Source organism: Microcaecilia unicolor, chromosome 4 (assembly GCF_901765095.1).
Source record: "Microcaecilia unicolor chromosome 4, aMicUni1.1, whole genome shotgun sequence".
Classification (NCBI taxonomy): Eukaryota; Metazoa; Chordata; class Amphibia; order Gymnophiona; family Siphonopidae; genus Microcaecilia; species Microcaecilia unicolor.
Genome location: NC_044034.1, coordinates 103,405,588 through 103,427,347, shown reverse-complemented (window position 1 = coordinate 103,427,347; position 21,760 = coordinate 103,405,588). Strand labels below are relative to the sequence as shown.

At 42.9% G+C, this 21,760-nt stretch overlaps 1 protein-coding gene across 1 annotated transcript in view; it reads left to right on the top strand.

Annotated features, from left to right (window-relative positions):
* The first annotated feature begins 5,542 nt into the window (after window positions 1–5,542).
* The window catches only part of LOC115469618 (leukocyte cell-derived chemotaxin 1-like), a 48,412-nt gene continuing 32,194 nt past the window's right edge, over window positions 5,543–21,760 (top strand). The window contains 4 exon segments of the mRNA XM_030202412.1: window positions 5,543–5,620; window positions 5,866–5,969; window positions 5,971–6,004; window positions 10,590–10,730. Coding sequence (XP_030058272.1) covers window positions 5,543–5,620; window positions 5,866–5,969; window positions 5,971–6,004; window positions 10,590–10,730 — 357 coding nt within the window.

Sequence of the window (21,760 nt, the reverse complement as noted above, 5' to 3'; positions counted from 1 at the left end):
TATTGTGGCAGCAGTAGGCAAATGGAGAGCACAAATGCCTTTTGTGCCTATTGTAATACATACCAACCACACGATTAAAACGCTGTTGAGCCCTAGCCAGACGGCATTGACAGCCACTAGATTTGGAAACTATCAAGCAGTACTTTTAGGACAAGATATAAGAATAATACCATTAACTAAAGAACAGAGAAATAAGATAGATCTGCTTTTTCCTGTCGATCAAGAGGGTGAGATCGATACTATAGAAATCCCTACATTTCACTGTCTTACTTTTGAACCCTTATCTGATGGGTTAATATGGTTTACAGATGGAGCTTGTGAAAGGACTGTTGCAGGCTTTGCCTGCGTGCAGGTGGATGAGAATTTAACAAAGATAACACAGGTACAATATAAAACCCCTCCTGACCATACTGCACAGCATGCTGAACTTTTGGCTGTTATTACGGCTTTACAACACACTGATATGACTCAAAATGTCACTATATATACTGATAGTGGTTACGTTGCAAGTTCACTACAGTATCATATATTAAAATGGCAGCGTAGGGGGATGATAACCAGTGCAGGTAAAAATTTACAACATTACTCATATTGGAAATTGCTGTTTGAAATTTTGGCAAGAAGGGAACGTGAAGGTAGAAAAACTGCAGTTGTGTGGACCCCGGCCCACACTGAAAGGCCAACCTTTGAGGCACAAGGTAATGCAATGGCTGATGCAGCAGCAACGGAGGTGGTTAATCAAAGTGAAAAGATTTTGTATAATACTAGACAGACACAGGAAGGGCCACTTACGAATGTAGATAAGATTGAAATGTGGCAGCCAGAGGGACAGGAAAGTGAAAAATGGTTGAAGAGAGGATGTATGAAATTGGGAAGTGAATGGTTTAATGCAGAAGAAGGATTACCTTGTATGCCAATGAGCCAGGCGATTAAGGTATTGATTGGGTGGCATGCAACCATGCATTGGAACAGGGAAACAATGAAACAACAATTTGAGAGCAAAGATTTTGGACTTTAAAAATTGATAACCTGATTCAACAGGTTATGCAGAATTGCATGGTATGTAATATTAACATACCTAAAAGAGGTCCTAAAATATCGCCTGGGACACTTCCAATACCAGAAGGCCCAGCAAAAGAATGGTATATTGATTTTACTGATATGATTGTTCCAGTACAGGGAAAAAGATATTTGTTAGTTTGGGTGGATGCTTTTTCAAGGTGGATAGAAGCATTTCCATGTAAAAGGGAGACAGCACATGAGGTGGTACAATGCCTGGTAACTCATATTATGCCAAGACATGGGTGTCCGTCTAGAATAATTTCTGATAACGGGACACATTTCAATAACAGTGTTTTGAAAGAAATGGAAACGATTATGGGTTTAACACACAGGAAAGTATCAGTGTATTGCCCCACCTCCAATGGTTTGGTGGAGCGCTACAATGGCATTTTAAAAACAAAATTGAGAGTCTTACTAAAATCTCTCAATAAAGAAATGGTGAGAAAATTATATACATGGCTTGATGTATTGCCATTAGCATTAATGACAATAAGGGCCCAGCCTAATGGGCGTACAAAATTGACCCCATTCCAAATTCAGACAGGACGTCATTTCTTCCCGATGCAGACAGCAGGTACTGATAGCACAGCTCAGTACTGGCAAAAGCTACAACCAATGTTGAACCTGACAAGTGATATGATCCGAACAAATGTAGCATCACAGGCAGGGACTAGTAATGATGTTTGTGCTTTTAAAGTAGGTGATCTAGTACTACGAAAGAACTTTACACATAAAACGTGGAAGGATCCTGTGTATGTAGGGCCTTTTGCTATCACGGCCCTTACTCAGACCGCTGCCCGTCTGGAAGGTCATACTTCTTGGATACATTTATCAGATATTCGACGAATCAATAATACTGAAGTGGACAAGGAATAGATAGACAACATGTCCCTGAACATATTGATATTGCGTTGTTGTTGCTGTTTAGTTTTCCAATAGGATGGACAATGAATACGTATGAGAACAGGCTTGTAACGGCAGCAAAAATGTTGAATTTAATTGACTGTATTATATGCGCACACAGACTGACATCATCCTTGTCCTTGCCAGCTATGATGTTTGGGACTACAATGATAAACCTCAACATCATGTCTGTTATCCCAATAATACCTGTGTAAGGGATGATGGAAACTTCATTGGACAAATGAGACTATTTATAAGCAAGCCTTGCTTATGGACAAGTACCCACAGACATCATTTTGGTGTCTAATCAATAGTATGACAACTGGAAACATTCCCCCGATAAAGTGCAATTACACGCACAATGTTGTAACAGGTAATTGGTCTATAGGAGGAAATACAGTGATTGTAAATGTCACAGCCAAAGAAAAGTGTGGCAATAAAACAAGCTGCAATAAGACTTTAACTCAATGGTATGTAACAACTGATTCAATGAATGTTAACACCTTGGAATATGCTTTTAATTTGTGTAATTTTTAATGCCACATCAGCTAATGAAAAGTAAGAATGAATGACAGTGTATTCCCCTTTGATGAAGCTCACTGTCCTATAAATTATATACCTCAAGAGATATAAATTTTGTACCCTAGTACAATTGAATCTGTTTAATGCTGTGTAACATGTGTATTAGCATGTTTGCAAAGATGTGCCAGGATGCTTTTAAAATGATAATGGTAACTGAAATCAAGAATGAATAGAACTTTAATATGTCAGCCAAAAATATTGAAAAAGCGTGCAGAAACTGAATGCCACAAACATGGGGGAGGAGATTTAGAAGGGAGGTAAGGAAACAGACTGGAGCTGAAACAGATGTTTGAGTCCTGGAATACCAGGCCTCAAAGGGAGGATGTTGAATAAAAGCATAAAAAATAGAAGTGGAAAGCTTCAAAGAACATGCAGAGCAAGCTGTTTCAACACTAAATCTCCTGAGGCATGAGAAAAGGGCATTAAAACATCAGCCAAAGGCACGGCTCCAGAAAGTCTGGCAAGAAGGGGGAGCACTAAGGGAAAACAGATGTAGCATGTTCTGCACATGAGTAATAGCGTTGTGGTATTCAGAGACTTGCACAGGAATGTTGTGTGAGAATTAGTCAGATGCCAAAGAAGAACGGTATAAAAACAAAGCAGAACAAAGAGGTAGTAAGCATTTTGATTTGCCTTAAGCATTCTGATTTCTCTCTCTGTATATAGCATTCTGATTTCTTTGCTGTTTATTGCTTGTTTGTGTAGATATGCTTTCAGTGCAGAAATGCTTCCTAAATACCCAATTGATGGTATTCAGTTTGTAAACTAAAAAAGTGAATAAACTTTTTATATTAAATAGGAAATTCGTCTGGCCTTTTCTACAGTATATACAGATTTACATTATTTCCTTTAATTGTGCTCTTTACATAGCAAGGAGAATATATACATTTTGATTACATCCTTGCTAAGCATCTCTATAAGAATTATATCCTACAGTGAGTAAGCTTTAATGGCAAGACCAGACAGTACAGGACAGAGGATGGTTCAATTAACTTTAGCTAAATTTGCTGAAAGGTTGTAGTTTCATGCTATAAACTAATTGATAACACCAGAGGAGGCCAGGAGACCCTACAGCTTTCTGTGAGTAGCAATAGCTGGTGGAACTCAGGAGCTCACATGGAGACTTGAAGATCTGCTTCTGGAGGTGGCATGGCTGTATGCCCTAGTTGTTTTAAGATGTGACTTCAGCTTTTCCAGGCCCTGGGAAACTGCATTTTGAGCAGACAGGTCCCAAGCAGCAGGCACACATGTGGTATGTTTCTGAAAGAGTCACATTTCTTGAAAAACTCAGGCATTTTTTAAAACCAGTTTTCTTAACTTGGTATTGGGGTTTATTCATTGATTTCTTCTTTTCTCTGTCATCTCCCGTTTTGAAGAGAGGGTGGCTAGACCAAAAGAAGGGTTTTAGAGAGAAGGAACAGTATCCATCTGACTCATTGAAGCAGATAGAAAAGACTGATAAGGGATGCCCTTACCTCTGTCTAAGCCCCACACATGCACATAGTCAAAAAACCTTACAGACTTATGCGCCTTATCCTACTTCTCCAGGGAGAAAAAGGATTGCATTAGGGAAGTGAGAGGAATGCACAAGGAGGGGGAGGGGGCAGGTGAAAGATGATCAGCATCGCACAGTAAATTTGGCCAACCATCTTAAAAGGATGCTTTGGGGGGGGGGAGAGAATCCTGTGAGAGACAGGATTGCCTGGGGATCAGAATGGAAAAGGGACCTGTGTAAAATTTCTTTTTTTGTGTGTGGTTCAGGATTGAACAGACTCAAAAGTGTGCTGTGAAATTTAAAAAAGTATGAGAATCATTTCCTTTATGGTGCCCAATAACACTTATTTAGCACACAAACCTTATTTCACTTTGCAATTTGTTAGGTTTTGCAGTTATTCTTACTCCTCCTGTCATGAGCTTTTTACACTCTTGACCAAATTCTCCTGTAACAGAAGTGAGCATAAAAACAGCAACAGAGTATTAAGTTTATATATCAGTCATATTTCTAGTTCCAAGGAGACAGAGAATAAACAGTGCATTCTTTTCTACATTTTCCCCATTTATCTTATTATACAATAATCTCTAAACAAGCAATTTTACTTCTCTTGCCTCTAAACTACTGATCGGGTCAGATACAAAATCTGTGTATTTCTCTAAAACAAGAGGTACGCTTGTCATGCAGCACAGAAAATAATGATTTTGTCATTGCATCTGACAGTCTCATTTTTCATTTTGATAGCTAATGAAATATTACTTTAACGAAATTCATTCTTGGGTCCTGGAGTGAAGGAGTAATTGGGATTGTGAGGAAGTAAAGTGTTGCTGTTTTGAGGCAAGGATATTTAGGAATTGAGGGAAAGTATTGCTAGGGACTGAGAGATCATTTATTGAAAGAGTGGGGAAGGAAGAGTTGCTGGGGGACTGTCCGAATGAGGGGCAGTGTTTTCGAACACAGGAAAGCGTTGTTGGGGGCTGAGGGAAAGAATTTTGGGGTAATTGGGAAGAAGTGAAGAGTTAATGGGGATTAGGGGGAACAGAGTTTGTTGGGAGAGCGGAGGGAAGAAATTGCTGGTGATTTGAAGGAAGCAGTTTGTAGGAGTGAAAAGGAGGGTGTTATGGAGCGTGTGGTAAGTGTTGCTGGCAATTTGAGGACGGAATTTGGGGGGGCAGTGGGAGAGGGGCGCAAATAGTTGCTGGGAATTGTATGAAGCAGTTGTGGGGATTGAGGGAGAAGCATTGTTAAGGATTTTCTGAGGGAAGGTGTTGCAAAGTGTGCGTACTGTGTTTGGGAGCAAGTGGGGGGGGCCTCCGTCCCCAGCCTGGAATGTAAGTGAGGGGGGGTGAGGGGGGTGAGGGGGGCCTCCGTTGCCAGCCTGGAATGTAAGTGATTGGAGGGAGAGGAGAGAGGGGTGGCAGAAATGATTGACAGATGGACTGTAGCAGGAGGTGCAGCAGTGCGGTGTGGAGCTGAAGCTCCAGGTTCAGTTGTGCACTAAGAATGGATGAACGGTGGTCAGAGAAGGTGCCCATCATTCTAGCAGGGCCAGAGGACATGGAGCAGCGCAGCCCACCACCCGTGAGTACACTGTGCCTACTCCCACCAAAATCCCGAGCAGTCGCAGGACCTCATTTTGCGTCAGGTGCTTTTGAAGTGAAGCAAAAGCGCAACATGGGTGGCTCAGGCAAAGGACGGAATTTGTACAAAGTGAGGAGAGCACACACACACACACACACACATAAATAATGTATTCATGCACAGAAAGTGACCAGTACAATGTTCTTTCATGTCTTAGTTGCCACTTCTCTCCCCTCTTGCTGTAGGCCTACATGGCAGAGACCTGAACAAAGCCCTCCAGCAGCAGGCGGCTGCTCCGCATTGGAGCTGTGGTGCTCATTTCCAGAGCTCTACTTCTTTTCTTCGGCAGCGCCCTTTTATTTCTGGAAAGTCAACGATAGGCACGTGAGTAACCCGCCAAGAGCCCCGCGTGCTGTGGAGCTGAGTGCAATTTTCTGGATTTGTTTTGTGCATGTGTTTCTGTACATGACTTTGAACATTTCTATTTGTTACCTTTAAAAATGTACTAACACACCACTTAGTTCACTTAATGTTCTTTTGGAACTGCAGTTCAGGGCCGCCGAGAGGGGGGGACAGGGGGGACAAAAGTCCCGGGGCCCGGGCCTCTAGGGGGGCCCGGCGCCGCCGTCGCCGGGCCCGCCCTCCGTCACTTCCAGAACTAACCTTAAGCCTCCTTTCACTTCGCAGCAAGCAGCAGCAGGTCAGGCCACTCCTTCCTTCCATGTCCCACCCTCGCCTGACGTAACATCCGCGAGGGCAGGGCATGGAAGGAAGGAGGTCTGCCCTGCCGCTGCTTGCTGCGAAGTGAAAGGAGGCTTAAGGTTAGTTCCGAGGGCCCGGCCCGATAGCAGGTGGAGGGGGGCCCGGTGACCTCGGGTGGGTGGGCGGCAGGGGGGCCCGGTGATCTCGGGTGAGCGGCGACCTCGGGTGGGGGGGCCCGGGGGCGACCTTGTCCTGGGCCCGGCTCCAGCTCTCGGCGGCCCTGCTGCAGTTAATCAAATGGGAATAAATCGGTCCCCTTGACCCCTGTGCAGAACACAACTTGCATTTGCAATCTGCATTAAAACTGGCAGCACTGTATCCTGCGATAAAAGGATGGCATTTTTTTTAATAAGGGGGTGGGGAGGGGGAGTGTTATTAGTAGAATAGGAAATTTTAGTTTTTCAGTTTTCTTTCATGGGGGGTTGGGAGATGAAGGGAGATTCGTTTGACAACGGTGGAAAAAGGATTGTTTCCTAGTTTTGGATCTACATCTGGTTGGCAGAACTTGAAACAAACATTAGTTTTGTTGCACCTATTTTGTGCAGTTAAATATTTCTGTATTACAAAATGTAAAAATTCATAATTGCCATCTTGACTACGGTGAAGCTTCCTCCACCAATACTGAGGGAGTGCCAGCTTGGGTGGCAGTTGACACTGGGGCCGCAAGCGGTGCTGGCATCAGAGGCTGCACCGCAGGCTGAGGGCCAAGTGGGGCCACAACAGGAGGTAGGACTTTTTTTTTTGACAGACTGGACAGCAGTAGCATTCCTAGGGGCGCTGACACCCGCGGCGGATCGCCGATGCGCCCCACCCCCCCAGGTGCAGCGACCCCCCCCCCCCCCCCCCCGGGCAGTGCGAGCCCCCCTGGCGAAATGACACCCCCCACCCCAGCGAAAGAACCCCCCCCCCGGGTGCACGCCGCTGGGGGGGTGCCGCACGCCGGTCAGTGTCATTCGTTTCCATGCTCCCTCTGCCCCGGAACAGGTTACTTCCTGTTCCAGGGCAGAGGGAGCATGGAAACGAATGACGCTGACCAGTGCGCAGCACCCCCCCAGCGGCGTGCACCCGGGGCAGACCGCCCCCCCCCTTGGTACGCCACTGCTGGACAGGCAGGCACAATCCTCCCGCAGAAGTACCCCAATGATCAGAGCTAACAGTGCACCTAAATTTGTATGCTATTAGCTCTGTTCATTGGGGCTTTATTTCCCCGCACTGTTCCAGCGCTAATTTTACAGCACTGTTTGGATCAGCATGGGGAAATTAATCATCAGGACCTCAGTGTTCCCTTTATAGTGCACTCACAACATGGTTCACCCACACTCATTTTCTTCCATACCTACCCAACAGAACAGCCAAACACAGGGCTGACTCAAGAGACTGTGGTATCCTGAGCCAACTTTTGCATCCATACCTCTCACCCATGATCCGATATCTTTCCCTCCACTCCCGCTGCTCACAATTTCTTCTCTCTTCCTTTCTGTCAAGTCCTCCCCTCCTCCACATGTGATAAAGTGCGCCATAATCCTGGTCTGGCAACTCTCTCCCTCCTGCCCGCAATTCGGCATCCTCCTATCATTCCCCACCACCCCACCCCACATACACACAAGTCTACCGTCAAACTTTTAGAGGGTATTGGCAGTGAAAGCGATTTAACAAGCACTGGGTGCACCTAGCCTGGATTCTTCTCACTGCTGCATCCCACCCTCTCTGATGCAGCTTCCTGTTTCCCACAGGGAGGCACATGGCAGAGTGAAGACTCCGGGTCAGATACAAGTGGCATGTGTGAATTGTTGCTGGCGCCCTCTAGCAGTTTGAAGGTAGAGTGGGAGGGAGGTTGAGAGGGGGGAATGCCAGACAATGGACAGGGGAAGGACGGGGGGGGGGGGGGGAAGAGGTAGAGAAGCCAGACTGAGATTTTGGTGCCCTTTTTTCACCGGCATCCTGAGCCAGCGGCTCACCTGGTCCGTAGGTTGAGTCGGTCTTGTATGTACAGGCATTATAGCAGGAACCTTGGCCACGACTATTAGTCTAAAATTTAGTTACATGAACTTAAAATTATTTCAGAGAGGAAGATTTGGAGTTATACATTGATCAAGATGACCAACTTAAAATGATGTCTTATTATTATATTGATGCTTTTTAGCTTAATTTCTTTCCTGTCAAACACTGGCATTCTTTTCTGCCATAACTTTTAATTATTTGATATTAATTAATTATTTGATATTAATTTGTGAACCGCTCTATTATCTCTTGAGGAAGAGCGGAATATCAAGCCCATAAACCATGAGATGTGAAATATGCTTTCTTTAAGAGCAGTATTGCTTGGTTCAAGTGTATGTCATATATAACCAATTCAAAAAATATCATCGATTTACCTTTGTTGTATAACACCTTCTATCATAAGAACAAGAGCTACATATACAAGACCTGCAGAGAATAATTTAATTTCAATCATTTTTATTCCACTCTTACCACAGTAGTTCAGAGTGGAACAAAAGAAATACATAGATTACACAACCCAACATCATTCAAATTATGCAATAAAAAGTGACATATATTCAGTCTGCAAATGTCCTTTCACAAATAACTATTTCCACCCCCAAAGCCATCTTAGTAAGACATAAAACTAGTAATTCACATCATGAATTTTATTTGATATGCGAACTTGTATTCTGCCTAGAACTTACAGGATTAGGTTTAGGAAAGGGTGCCTAAAGTTAGCGGTAAAAAAATTTGAGCACTAAGCAAAGCTGGGCACTGAAGCCATTATAGAATGCTAGCAAAAGTCAATATTTGAGTGCCTAACTCAGGGCCGCAGAGAGGGGGAAGCAGGGGGGGCAAAAGTCCCCGGGCCCGGGTCTCCAAGAAGAGCTCAGCGCTGGGGTCTCTCTCTCTCTCCTGCGCCTGACAGGACCCAAGTGATCGCGTCCTGACAGGAGCAGGAGAGAGAACTTCAGCGCTGAGCCCCCCTTGGAGGCTGGGGAGAACCCGGAGATTCCTCCAGCGCTGCTCTGCTGCCCATTGCTGAACAGCTGCTTTTCCTCTCGAGCGCGCATGGTCGGTTTTGAAACCAAGCATGCCCTGAAAGGAAAAGCAGCCGCAGGGGCAGGCAGTCAGCACTGGAGGAAAGATGTCTTCTGCTGGCAGGACCTGGGATCCCCGCCAGTCATGGTACTTCAATCCTGTGTTGCGGCAGCGATCGGAGGGGGAGCAGCAGCGGATGACGTGGGGGGGGGGTGGCCCTGCCCAGTTCAGTCTCTTGGCAGCCCTGGCCTAACTTTAGGCACAAGCATTTATACCATGTCAAACACTGGTGTAAATGCTTGTCCCTAAATAAAGTCAGTTGCATGTGTAACTGACAGTATTCTATAAAGTATGGGGCCTTAGTAATGTGTGGAATTCTATCGCAGGAGTCGCCTGGGGTGCCTGCTAAGAGGAAGTTATTGTTATGATTTAGTACACTGTACTATCAATAGAACTGTTTAAACATAAATCCTGAAAGGGGGGGGGGGGGGGTGAAAATGTTAAAAATTTTGTGGATGTGATTGTTACTTGGTTTGCACTCAGTTTATATAGTTTACAAGCGGTTTTATACCGTAAGTATTGGTAGTTAATTTTGTGTTTGATCAATAAAATTGTTGAAAATAAAGTATGGGGCCTTTTTTACTAAGCTGCAATAGGGTTAGCACGTGAGTAGCGGGACAAATTGTCCCTACCGCCAGGATAGCACGGGAGCCCAGCAGTAGTTGTGAAGTTGGCACGTGTAGTTTACCGTGGTAGAAAAGTAAGAGTAGTGCGTGAGCCCTTACTGCCCTCTAAATAGGTGGCAGTAAGGATTCAGGCAGTAAATAGCTGCACGCTAATTTTAATATTAGCGCACAGCCATTTATTGCCCCATTTTTAAAAAAGGCCTCTTTTCTGCTGCAGTAAAAAGTCGTCCAGCACGCACCAATTTCATGCACCAAAACTAGCACAGGTCCCCTTTTACCGCAACTTAGTAAAAGGACCCCGTAGCGATTAGTGGCATGTAAATGGTTTTAAATAAGATAATTCTGATCTAGAAAAAAACACTTTGGAGTGCAAATATAAAACAGCCCAGATATGTCTTATAAAGGTTTTGTTTCTCTGAAAGATGATTAGGAAAAACAGATTAGGAAAGAGTGACAGGACAGAGTGCATTGGTAATAATTTTTGGATTCAACCTCAGGTTTACAATGTCCATTACACTATGAGCATCAATGGAAAAGTGCAAGAAGCATCAATGGAAATTGATTCAGGAAACAATATGGAAACCTTTAAGACCGGACATGGAAGTGAAGAAGCTATAGAAGTTCATGATTTTCAGATTGTAAGTAAATGTTTGAAGGGTTTCCTACCATTTTGTAGGGGGGGCAAAAGTGGTAATGATTTTACTTGCTTGTTTAGGGGTAATTTTATGCCCTGAGTATAAAACCTGTTTTGCAAGCAGAAAAGGATTTTATAATATTATACAACCGCATATGTGCATAAAAACTGCAAGCATGGAAAGTGTGTGCCTGCTTTTATGTGATCTGTGCCTCTGTGTTTCCTGGAGGTGTAGCTTGGGCAGAGCAGAGGCAGAGTTGTGATGTATACGAGCGTTTTATAAAATACTTAGGCACACATTTACACCAACTATGGGAGCAGGTTTAAATGCGTGTATGTCCATTTGCTGCTACTGGAGTCATTCTGAGGGCCTATTTTATAAAGGACAACCAAGAGAAGTGGAAAACGCCAGCCACAGTGTCCAGGAAGGCCAGTGTTTATTCTTGAAACAGAAAATGCTGACACAATAACCCAACAGGGGGCCGTGTTTCAACAGACACAGTCTTTGTCAGGGATTTCTCTCAAATCAGCAAATTAGATATTGTCACACTCAAAGTATCAGATTGCTTTAGAGACACACAACGGTCCATTTGGTGTATGCGGAGCACTGCACTACTGTGCATCTCTAAAGCAATCTGATATTTTGAGTGTGACCTAACCACCACACCTATACTCAGAAATCTAGACTACACCAACTTGACATTTTGTCCTTTAGATTGTAAGCTCATCTGAGCAGGAACCGTCCTTCTTTGTTAAATTGTACAGCGCTGCGTAACCCTAGTAGCGCTCTAGAAATGTTAAGTAGTAGTAGTAGTAATTTGCTGATTTGAAAGAAACTCCTGATGAAGACCGTGTTTGTCGAAACACGGCTCACGTTGGGTTATTGTGTCAGCATTTTCTGTTTCAAGAATAAACTTTGGCCTTCCTGGACACTTTGGCTTTTCCACTTCTCTTGGTTGTGCTTGTGGCTCGTGTGGACATTTTTGTGCTCTTTTGTGTTTGATTTTCTGTTTTTAAAGGAACATAGGTTGAAATTTTATAAGAGTTGTGCCTTTTTGGACTTCTCATTTAGGCATCCTGTTATAATAAGTTTCCAGATATAGACTTTCTATCCCGCCTCTCAAACATATCTAAGCGGTTTACAATCTAGATAGAGAGAAGAGTAAGCGGTGGGTAGAATGTAAAATGAGTTTATCTTGTTGGGCAGACTGGATGGACTGTACAGGTCTTTATCTGTCGTCATTTACTGTTTTATAGGGACAGGCAGGTTCCCTGGAGTCTTGCAGAGCTTGCCTATCTCTCAGTATTGCAAATGTGATAGTAAAACAGCAACTTTCCACTAGCAGGACTATAGGAGAAGGATTCCCACACAGCTTAGAGGGAACAGTGGGTGAGGACGAGCAGCTCTATGATGTACAACTACCTATGCTGCATGACCGTTGTATATCAGAAAGCTGGGAGCCAGTGAGGGAGGGTTACTCGCTCCCTACCCTTTCTTTGAGTGCTAGAGGGATCGAGTTGCTGGGCCCGGAAACAGAAGCAAGGGCGCATAGGAGCAGGCCAGCAGAGGTACGGGGGTGGTGCACAAGTGTGCAACTTACTAGAACAGCTCCATTTGTTTCATTTACCAACTGCATTTTGTTACATTTTGATATCTTGCCCAAGGCAGTGGAAATGGCGTTGCTATCACGCATGTGTAAGACACTTTCACTGGCTGAAAATTGTATACTATCCTATTACAGTAATAAGTGGTGCTATATTCACTCTGTGTGGTGACTGAAACAGTGGTAACAGAGGATAACAACGGTAATGTGCAAGTTGAACTTCAATTTCAATGCCATGTACTTAATTAGAGTGCACTGTATATGGCAGTATATGTGTGCATATTGCTTTTAATCAAATATCCCACCTGGTTAGGTACATGCAATAACAAGAACACACATACCTGTGTGCAACTTTAGTGGAGGTAGAATCTGGGCAGAGTTGCTATTTACACATTCACTTTACAAAATGCATGTGTTCTTAAATGCACATTCATTTTTAACTGATGCCAAAAGGCACTTTTTTGCCCTATATGTTCTGGAACTGCCCTTGTGTTTTCAAATTTTCCCTCTCTTTTTTTTAATATCTATTTTATTTTTATAGTAGCATTTTATTAACAGTAGTAGAAAACATACACATTTGGCACTTGCCATGTTCATGCATATTAATAATTTTTTTCCTAAGTCATTGGACACATTTCCAGAATGGCTCCTTTTTCCTTGCACACTATAGCTGTGACTTCCGGCACTCTGAAAAGTAGAGCAAAGGATTCATGTTGTATGGAAAGGTGCACAATGACCTGCAAAAATAATTACTACTTGGACAGTAGCACCATCTTTTTTCTTGACAAATTTATATTTTCTCACTTTTTGGCATAAAATATCTAGCCAAGCTAAGTCATGCAGAAAGGTGAAAGGGCTCCTATGTCCACTTCAGAAGTAAAAAGCTGTGCTCTGTGTGCACGAAGAAAAAGTAAACAGGAGTTCAAGAATGGGCTAAAGACTCACATGCACAACAGCTGTAAGGCAGAGTTTCCACTCCAGTTACTTGTGTATTTTTTTAGGGTGAATTTATCATCCCAAATAAGATGGCTCACCCACCAATACCTAGGAAGAAATAAATCACCCAAGGCTGCATCACTTTGCTCTTTATTAGATACCTTATCACATATTTGTATTATTAGCAGATCAGTGATATCTCACTGGGAATACAGAACATTGCTACACGAGAATTACTTCTATATCTGAGACTCCAAAGAATATACAAGCAATGAAATGCTTTTATTTATTATTCTCCAAATATATGTATAAGAGATTCAAGACTAATTATGAGAAAGCAATTGGATTACTTGCCAATGCAGATACAATTGATTGGTTTCTCATGTGAGAGAGCAGCCCTGCTTGCACAAAGGTGCTGGCTGTGACTGTCTCACACCCTTAAAGCAGGAAGTACAATCACTTTTATATGTCCATTTAGGATACAGACAAAATGACAATAACACACCTTATTGGATATAATATATTGTAGTCACCACCTTAGTGACCATATATGGTACCATTTACCGTATGTGCTTGGCTTTTTTTTAGCATTGCTCAGAAAGCTGGGTCATCTTCTTGCAAGACCACTCAGTTCTACATTTCTGACCATATTTTCCTGGGTGTAACTGACTATGCCCTGTTGGTAAACTGCACCATCCTGTTTATGAGGTTTTTTGCACCCTAGCCCAGTGGTGTACCAAGGGGGGGTGGTGGGGGCGGTCCACCCCGGGTGCACATCGCTGGGGGGTGCTGTGCACCTCTTGGCTCCGAGTCCGCTCGTTCCCTCCCTGCTGCTCCCTCTGCGCGGAACAGGTTACTTCCTGTTCCAGGGCAGAGGGAGCAGCAGGGAACGAGCGGACTCGGAGCCAACAGGCGCGCGGCACCCCCCCCCCCCCCAGCAGGTAAAAATGCACCTGGGGGGGATCGTGCTGCACCCGGGGGGGTGTAATTTCGCCGGGGGGGGGCGCATCGGCGATTTGCCCCGGGTGTCAGCCAGCCTAGGAACACCACTGCCCTAGCCCCTTCCTTATTTTGCTGCATGGTGTGTCCCAATAGCTCAGGAGCTTTACTGGAACTTCCAGGGTTCAAATTACAGTTAAAGGCCTGTAAGCTTTTCTTATTTTTAGATCCTGAACCAAAGTTAGGCTTTGAACCAAGGCTCTCAGTTATGATGATAATATTCACTTGTTGCAGACAAGATGAATTTGAAATGATTTATTTTTTTGTAGCTGTCAGCTAACCTTGAATTCATAACCTTCCTGCTGATAGCATTTGGGCACCTTATTTTTTACTCATTTAATTCTATTAAACTACTACAGCGGTGATGAAAAGAAAAGCAAATTAGACTTGCTTATTCTTATTTCTCATCTACTGAATGCTCCTGACAGCAAGTTCAAATAAGGTAATTAGATCCAAGGTCAAAATGCTTCTTCTGTCTTTTGAGCAATCCAGCAGTGCTGTATCAGGTTCACATGTGCACAGTCCAGAAGGACTCTGTGCTCTGTTTTTCATGGGGATCATCTGTGTTCCTCCATCTTGGTGGTTTTCGTTTACCCTGGTGGTCCCCCTCCACGTTCAGTTTCAAATGTGAAGTGCTTGAAAGGTTTACAGTAAAACAGGACAACTGTAATAAAAGGCTACAATAAATAAGATGTCTGTTCTTCGTGCATTACTATTAGCAGGCTTGGATAAAGTAGTGTAGTTGGCATATTGGTCCACTTGAATGTACAGAAATAAATTAATAAAAACAAATATTTATAGTGGTACGTTTTTATTGGCCTAACTTTATACAAACAAGGAAGTCATTTTAGAAGTGTAAGGCAACATTTACACATGTAAAAAGCTAGTTTACACAAGGAAATAGGCATGCACGTGTATAGGTAGCGATTTTGGAAACGCTGCTATTTACAAGTATATCTGTAGCATATACAGATTTCAAGAGGTTCTGGGCATGGTGTCAGTGGTGGGTGGACTTTTAAAATATATATGTATTTCCCATTTTGCAAAGGACTACAGGTATATTTCAAAACATTTCCCCATTGTCATTTACATCAACAACAAATCACGTAAGTGTGAGCTTGGACCTGGGATGTCAAGAAAAAAGTGAGGGAGCAATTGTGTTTGTCTCTGGCGTTAAAAATCACCTAAAAAGCCAAAAGAAGGTTAAGACTAGGACTGGAAAACCAAGTTACTTACCTGTAGGGCTATAGCAAGCTATACTGTTCCCTGTGTAATCATCCGTCATGGCGCCCCCTGAAGTCTCCCCCCTTGAAGACCCTTTCAAGCGCATCTATCTCCTTCCTGAAAGTCCCCCTCGCCACTGCAGCACAGAGTGCCTACTGTCTCCGTCCCACCCAAACTCATGATGAAGCATTTCCACCCCTGCTCTGGAATCTCCCTTCTCTTCAAAATTTCCTGTCCTGGCTAAAGGATCACATCCAAAATGCACAGCAATGCTCCACAGAGCCTCCCGCTCTACTGCGTTGGGAAGCACTGCCAGGTCATGTCTATACAGCAACAGAACATGTACATGAAAAGTGCGGGACCTGGCAGTGACTCACAACATGCTGGAGCAGAAGACTCTGTGGAATGTTTCTGTGCGTTTTGGACGTGGTTCTCTAAATGGGCAGGAAGGTTTGAAAAGAAGAGGATTCCGGTAAGGGGAGGAAAGGGAGAGATGGAGATATTGCATCATGTGTTTGGGGGTGTAAGAGACAGGAAGGAGACAAGAAAGCACTCTGTGCTGAAGCATTTGTGGAGGGAGTGCCCATTCTTGATATACATTCTTAACCATCCAGTCATCCAAAAGGAGGAATACAGGCATTCCCAGTTTATGTAAATGCATGGTTAATACAGCTAGATATTTTGTGAACACAAGCAAGCTGATACTGAGCCAAAGAGCAAGACATGATACTGCTAGTAGTGATCCCCCTATAAGAAATCTTAGACACTTCCTGTGACTGGGATGTATCACTATGCGGTTGTACACATCATTTAGATCTAGAGAACATAACTAGTCTCCTTGTTGTAGAAATACTAGGGAAACCATCTTGAACTTTTCTCAAACCAGAAATTTGTTCAAGACCCTTAGATTCAGGATGATATTGAATCGTCCTTGTACTTTGTGATAAGGAAATACTTGAAATAGGATCCCTGCCCTTTTTTCCCCTGGTGAAATGGGTTTGATCACATTGGCCTCTTAAGAGAAACGTGATCTCCTTGGTGTTTTCCAGTGTTGAAAGCTTAACAAACATACTCTGAGGGCAATATGGAGGTATTTGGAATAGATGCAGATTGGTTTCTCTAAATTATCCATCACTGATACAAACATTCAAGGTTGTAAGGGGCCAAGAGTTTCTATAAAACTTTAGCCTTCCTCCTTCTAGAAGGTTGACCAGAACAAACATATAAAGCCTGGTTATGTTTTCTAGAAGACAGTCAAAACTGCACCCCTGATTTGGCAGCCTGGGTCTTCTGTTGTCAAGGGCAAAAGCAACAGCCCTGTTGAGTTTACCAGGAGTGAAAATGAGGAAGATATCAGTGTTTTTGAAGAGTAGCAGGTTCTTCTCGGCTTCACTCGCAAATCAGAGGTAGACTGGGTAAGAGAAGGACCTAAGAGTCTTGCAGTGGTCCTTAATCAGAGAAGCTGCCTTCTTGACCTTATCACCAAAGAGATTTTCCCCATGACCTGGCGCATCAACAAATCTTTCCTGTATGTTAGAAATCATGTCTGACGCTCTCAACATGTGAGCACAATTTTGAAAGCAAATTGACTTTACCAAGTGCTTCCCCTTTGTGCACCAGCGAAGATTCCACAGATTTGTCATGAGGAAGAGAATCCATGAATTCTTTAGTTTACAGTGTTTCCTTAAAAATTATTTTAATTATATATATATATATATAATTAATTATATATATATATATATATAGGCCTTTGAAGAGTTAGGAAGAAGCTATGTGAGAAGATAGCATAGCATTCTGAAAAATCTTTCTCCTAAAAAGAATTCGGTGTCCTATCAACTTTCCCTCAGGGCACCAAGGAATGAGACTTAATTTAATTTGACATTTATATTCTGCTTAACCAGCAAAGCAGTGCAAGACAGATTACAGTGCTATAAAATAAATTTAAAATATGTTAATAATATTAATACATTTAAAATGTTAATCATAATAGCAAAATAAATTTTAGTAATAAACTTGAGAGCAAAAATCAATAACAATAAATAAAAAATAAATAACACATAAACCCACAAAAATTAGTAAAATACAAAAATTACAAAACAAATACCCCATAAAAAATCAAATTTTCTGCTAACTGACCGAAAAAAAAACATACGTTTGGTTTCCTCCTGAAGGTCAATTGAACTCCATCTTAATATCCAAGGCTAACAAATTTCAGATTGAACACAGCAACGTGGTAACATCAGGCGGGCATCACTTGGTATCCTTGTGCCAAGAAAGAATACTTAAAGAATTAGGCAAGAGAAATGCCAACAGAAGATCTTGTTGGGACCTAAGAATCTTCTTTGGTACATATTGCTTAATATAACATACAATGTATTATTTAGAGCCAATTCTTTTTATTTTAATTAGTTCATTTCCTAAAATATAGAAACGATGGTAAGAAGTTTAAAAAGTATTCTTTTTGAACTAATAGTCAATGCTGAGCTAAGAGCAGTGGGGTAGTTCTATCCCACCGTTTGCTACCATTATCTATTTTTGCGGCAGTATTTTGGATAAGCTGGAGTCAAGGTAATGAACCTATTAGGAAAGTCTAAATAAATAATATTACAATAAACATTGGATAAAATTAAATCCTGTATAATCTACCTTAGGTCTGATTGACAAAGGTAAGCTTTAAATTGCTTTACTAGCTGCAAATTAGTGAAGGCCTTTTTCACAATCATATTAATTTGAAATTCCAGTGAAAAATAGGAGTCTATCCAGGCCACCAAACTACATACCTTGGACTATAATGATGAAGTTGCTCCCCAGAAAAGTATGACCAGCATTAGGAGGATATCTGTCTTTATTGCCCTAACCAAGTGGTTCCCAAACCTGGTCCTGGAGGCACTGCAGCCAGTCAGGTTTTCAGTATATCCACAATGAATATTCATGAGAGAGATCTGCATGCACTGCCTCCACTGTATGCAGATCTCTCTCATGATATTCATTGTGGATATCTTGAAAACCTGACTGGCTGCGGTGCCTCCAGGACCAGGTTTGGGAACCACTGCCCTAACCATAAAATCGTTTTGTTAAGATTTGGTTTCAAATGATCATCTATTAATCACCGTATGATGACTTGAACACAATATTTTATTTTAGAATAGGTATTGTGGACAGCTCCATCTTGTGGCATAAATATTTGAATGTTATCAGTATATATAAAATATATGTTACTATGTTACAAGACCCATAGTAACATAGTAACATAGTATACAAGACCCATTTCCTAATAATCTTCCCAGAGGGGCAAGAAAATATTAAACAAAATAAGGAAGAGTAGGAAACCCTAGGGAATTGCACTCTTTGTTTCACACAGTTTGGAAACAGATGACCCAACCTGAACCTGTAGATTCTTATCTGACTAAAAGAATGAAAACCAATTAGGTACTCTTCCCCGACTCCTATAGTCTGCAAGTCTATCCAAAATCGAAGTCTGATCAACCAGATTAAAGCTGCAAAAAGATCAAGTTGAATTACATAAAAGTTCCAATGAAACTTCATCTACAGCCACCCGGGAATTTCTGCTTCCCCCTCCCCCCTCATTTTATATCCTCTTCCAATTTATCCTAATTATTGGGTGGCCTCCCCCCAGGATTCTGGAGGTTGCCTTTGCAGCAGTGTTTTCCAGGTTGCCTCTGGCTTAACCACCTAAGCAGTCTAGCTTTCAGGCTTTGTGATGACTGGACGAGATAGATATTTATACGTTGGCAACCTAGTGAGTGTTAAATTATCTACTGCATATTCAAGTTTCATTTATTATTTGATACTCCACCTCATGGAGACCATCTAGGCGGCTTACAATAACAGTGATTAAATAATAAAATTCAAACATAACTAAAATAGAAATGAAATACAATTCAATAAGAAAGAAAAAGCAGATTCCTAGTCCATTCCTGCACTGCCATGGAGACCTCCAAATACCAGCAAGTGAAACTCAAAAGCAAATCAGTTAAAGGCATTGTTAAATAGATAGGTTTTAAGAGCTGTCTTAAACCTATCAAATGATATTCATTGTGAATATCCTGAAAACCAATGATTATTTCAAGACCAGCTTCAAAAACATTGCTGTAGAACATCCTCAACTTTGATCATACATTAAAGTAGTACTTGGCCCAAGAACACTGATTTTTAATTCAAAGTTATCATATGCATCCGTTTGGGTTATATGCTCTGTGTTTTATATACCCGGTTGTCTTATCATAGAGTTATTGTGAGAGAGAAGGGGGAAAACGTTTATTTGAAATGCACTATTTCCTGAGTGTAGCAACAGATCAATCCAGGACTCATGGTTATGCCCCCTCTGCCAGCAGATGGAGATAGAGGAAACAATTGCACTGTGCCTTAATACATGGTGTACAGTGACCAATTCAGTATTCCTCTTTCTCGAGCAGGTAGAAAACATACCTTCCCTCAGCTCCTGCTCCTGGCCCAGGGTATCTGTTTCTAGTTGAGTTAGAGGTACCTTTACTGTTCTAAGAACACCCAATACAGCTGGATCCCTTCCCTCTCATTTTCTTCCTCTTTCTCTCTGCTGGTCAGCTGCCTCCTGCTCAGGTCTCCTGAGGTGGGTGGTGAGTACTGTCTGCTCCAGGCTACACTTCAGCAAGGTGACTCTATCTGAGGCAGCTAAACACTGCTCTCAGTGTAGAGCATGGAGCTCTGCTTCAGGCAGCAGTGCTGCATGTGTGTATGCCTCTTGGCAGTGGCGGGGAAATGTCCTGTTCGTTTGGGCCCAGCTTCAGACTGGGGGAATCTCAGGCAGTAGCCACATGTAACTTGGCACCTCAGCTAGCCTCTGCAGATGCAGGAACAGCAGCCATTTTCTTTTCACACATGCCTGCTAAACTTGATTCCCTGCAGGGGCGCCCAATGTTTTCAGTGCAGTCTCGGCCTTCTCCGATCCCCGGCCATCCTCCTGGGCCTTCCGGAGGGATTGGGTATCAGCTGTTGGGTGATGCACAATTTTTCCTGGAGTTTATGCTGCTCATCAAAGCCTCTCTCTTGAAGCTCTCTCAGCCTTCCTCACCTGCGTCTTTGGGGGATGTGCAGGTACCTCTTTTTTCCAAGAGAGTGCACTTGCAACCCCAGTCTGATTGGGCTTTCTCCTTCCTTCCTTCCTTCCTTCCTTCCTTCCTTCCTTCCTTCCTTCCTTCCTTCCTTCCTTCCTTCCTTCCTTCCTTTCTTTTGGAGCATGTGGAGCCTAAGGATTCCTTGGAGGAAGGATGATCCCTCCTGAGGAGAGGATGATCTTTCAGTGGTGAGAATGTTCCATAAGGAAGAGCTGTCTTTGATTACTAGGTCCCTGGAGATCCTCCATATCTCTCTTCCGGCTGCTCTAATTCCCTCAGCTTCCTCAAACCCTATTATGTCAGGTACTAAGAAACCTCTTAAGACCTTTCATATCCATGAGGTTATGCAGGAGCTTTTCACAGCGCAGTGGACTTCCCCCAATGCTAGACAAGATCACTTGGGCTATGTCGTACCTGTATCCACTTTGCCCTGAGGAGCTAAAGGGTCTGAAATTGCCTACTGTGGATTCCTTAGTCACAGCTATTACTAAGAAGACCATGGTGCCTGTGCAGGGTGGCATGGTGCTTAAGGACATGCAGGATTGCAAAATTGAGGCTACCTTGAGGAAATCCTTTAAGGTTGCCACCATGGCTTTTCAGGCCACAGTCTCTGGCTCTTATGCAGCGCCTTAGTCTTATTCAGTGGGTGGCCGATTCTTTGGTAGATCTTGATGCCATCCTCCTGGATTTCCCATTTTTAGAAGTGGGTCTGGCCTACTTGGACAGCAGTCTCTATGATTTTGTTTAAAGCTTCAGTGAAATGAATGGTGCTGACAGTTTCTGCGAGACATTCCTTATGGCTTAGAAACTGGGTGGCGGAGGGGCTTCTAAGTCCACACTTACCAGGCTTCCCTTTCGGGGCAAGCATTTGTTCAGAGACGATTTCAAAAAGCTGGTAAAGGACTTGCAGGATTCTGAGTCCCATCATTTACCTGAGGACAAGCCTAAGACTTCCTTTCACTCCTCTCAGTTGCGTTCTGGTTTTCACAATTCCAGGAAGTATAGACCAGGTCTGTCCTTGGGTATCTCCATTATCAACATAAGCCAGTCTTCTTTTTGGTTGGACAAACGGACAATCATCGCATTCAGCCAGTTCAGCCTGTCCTTTGCAATGAAGGTGTCCAGGGTTCCTCCTTGAGGTGCTCATCAGGGGTTGT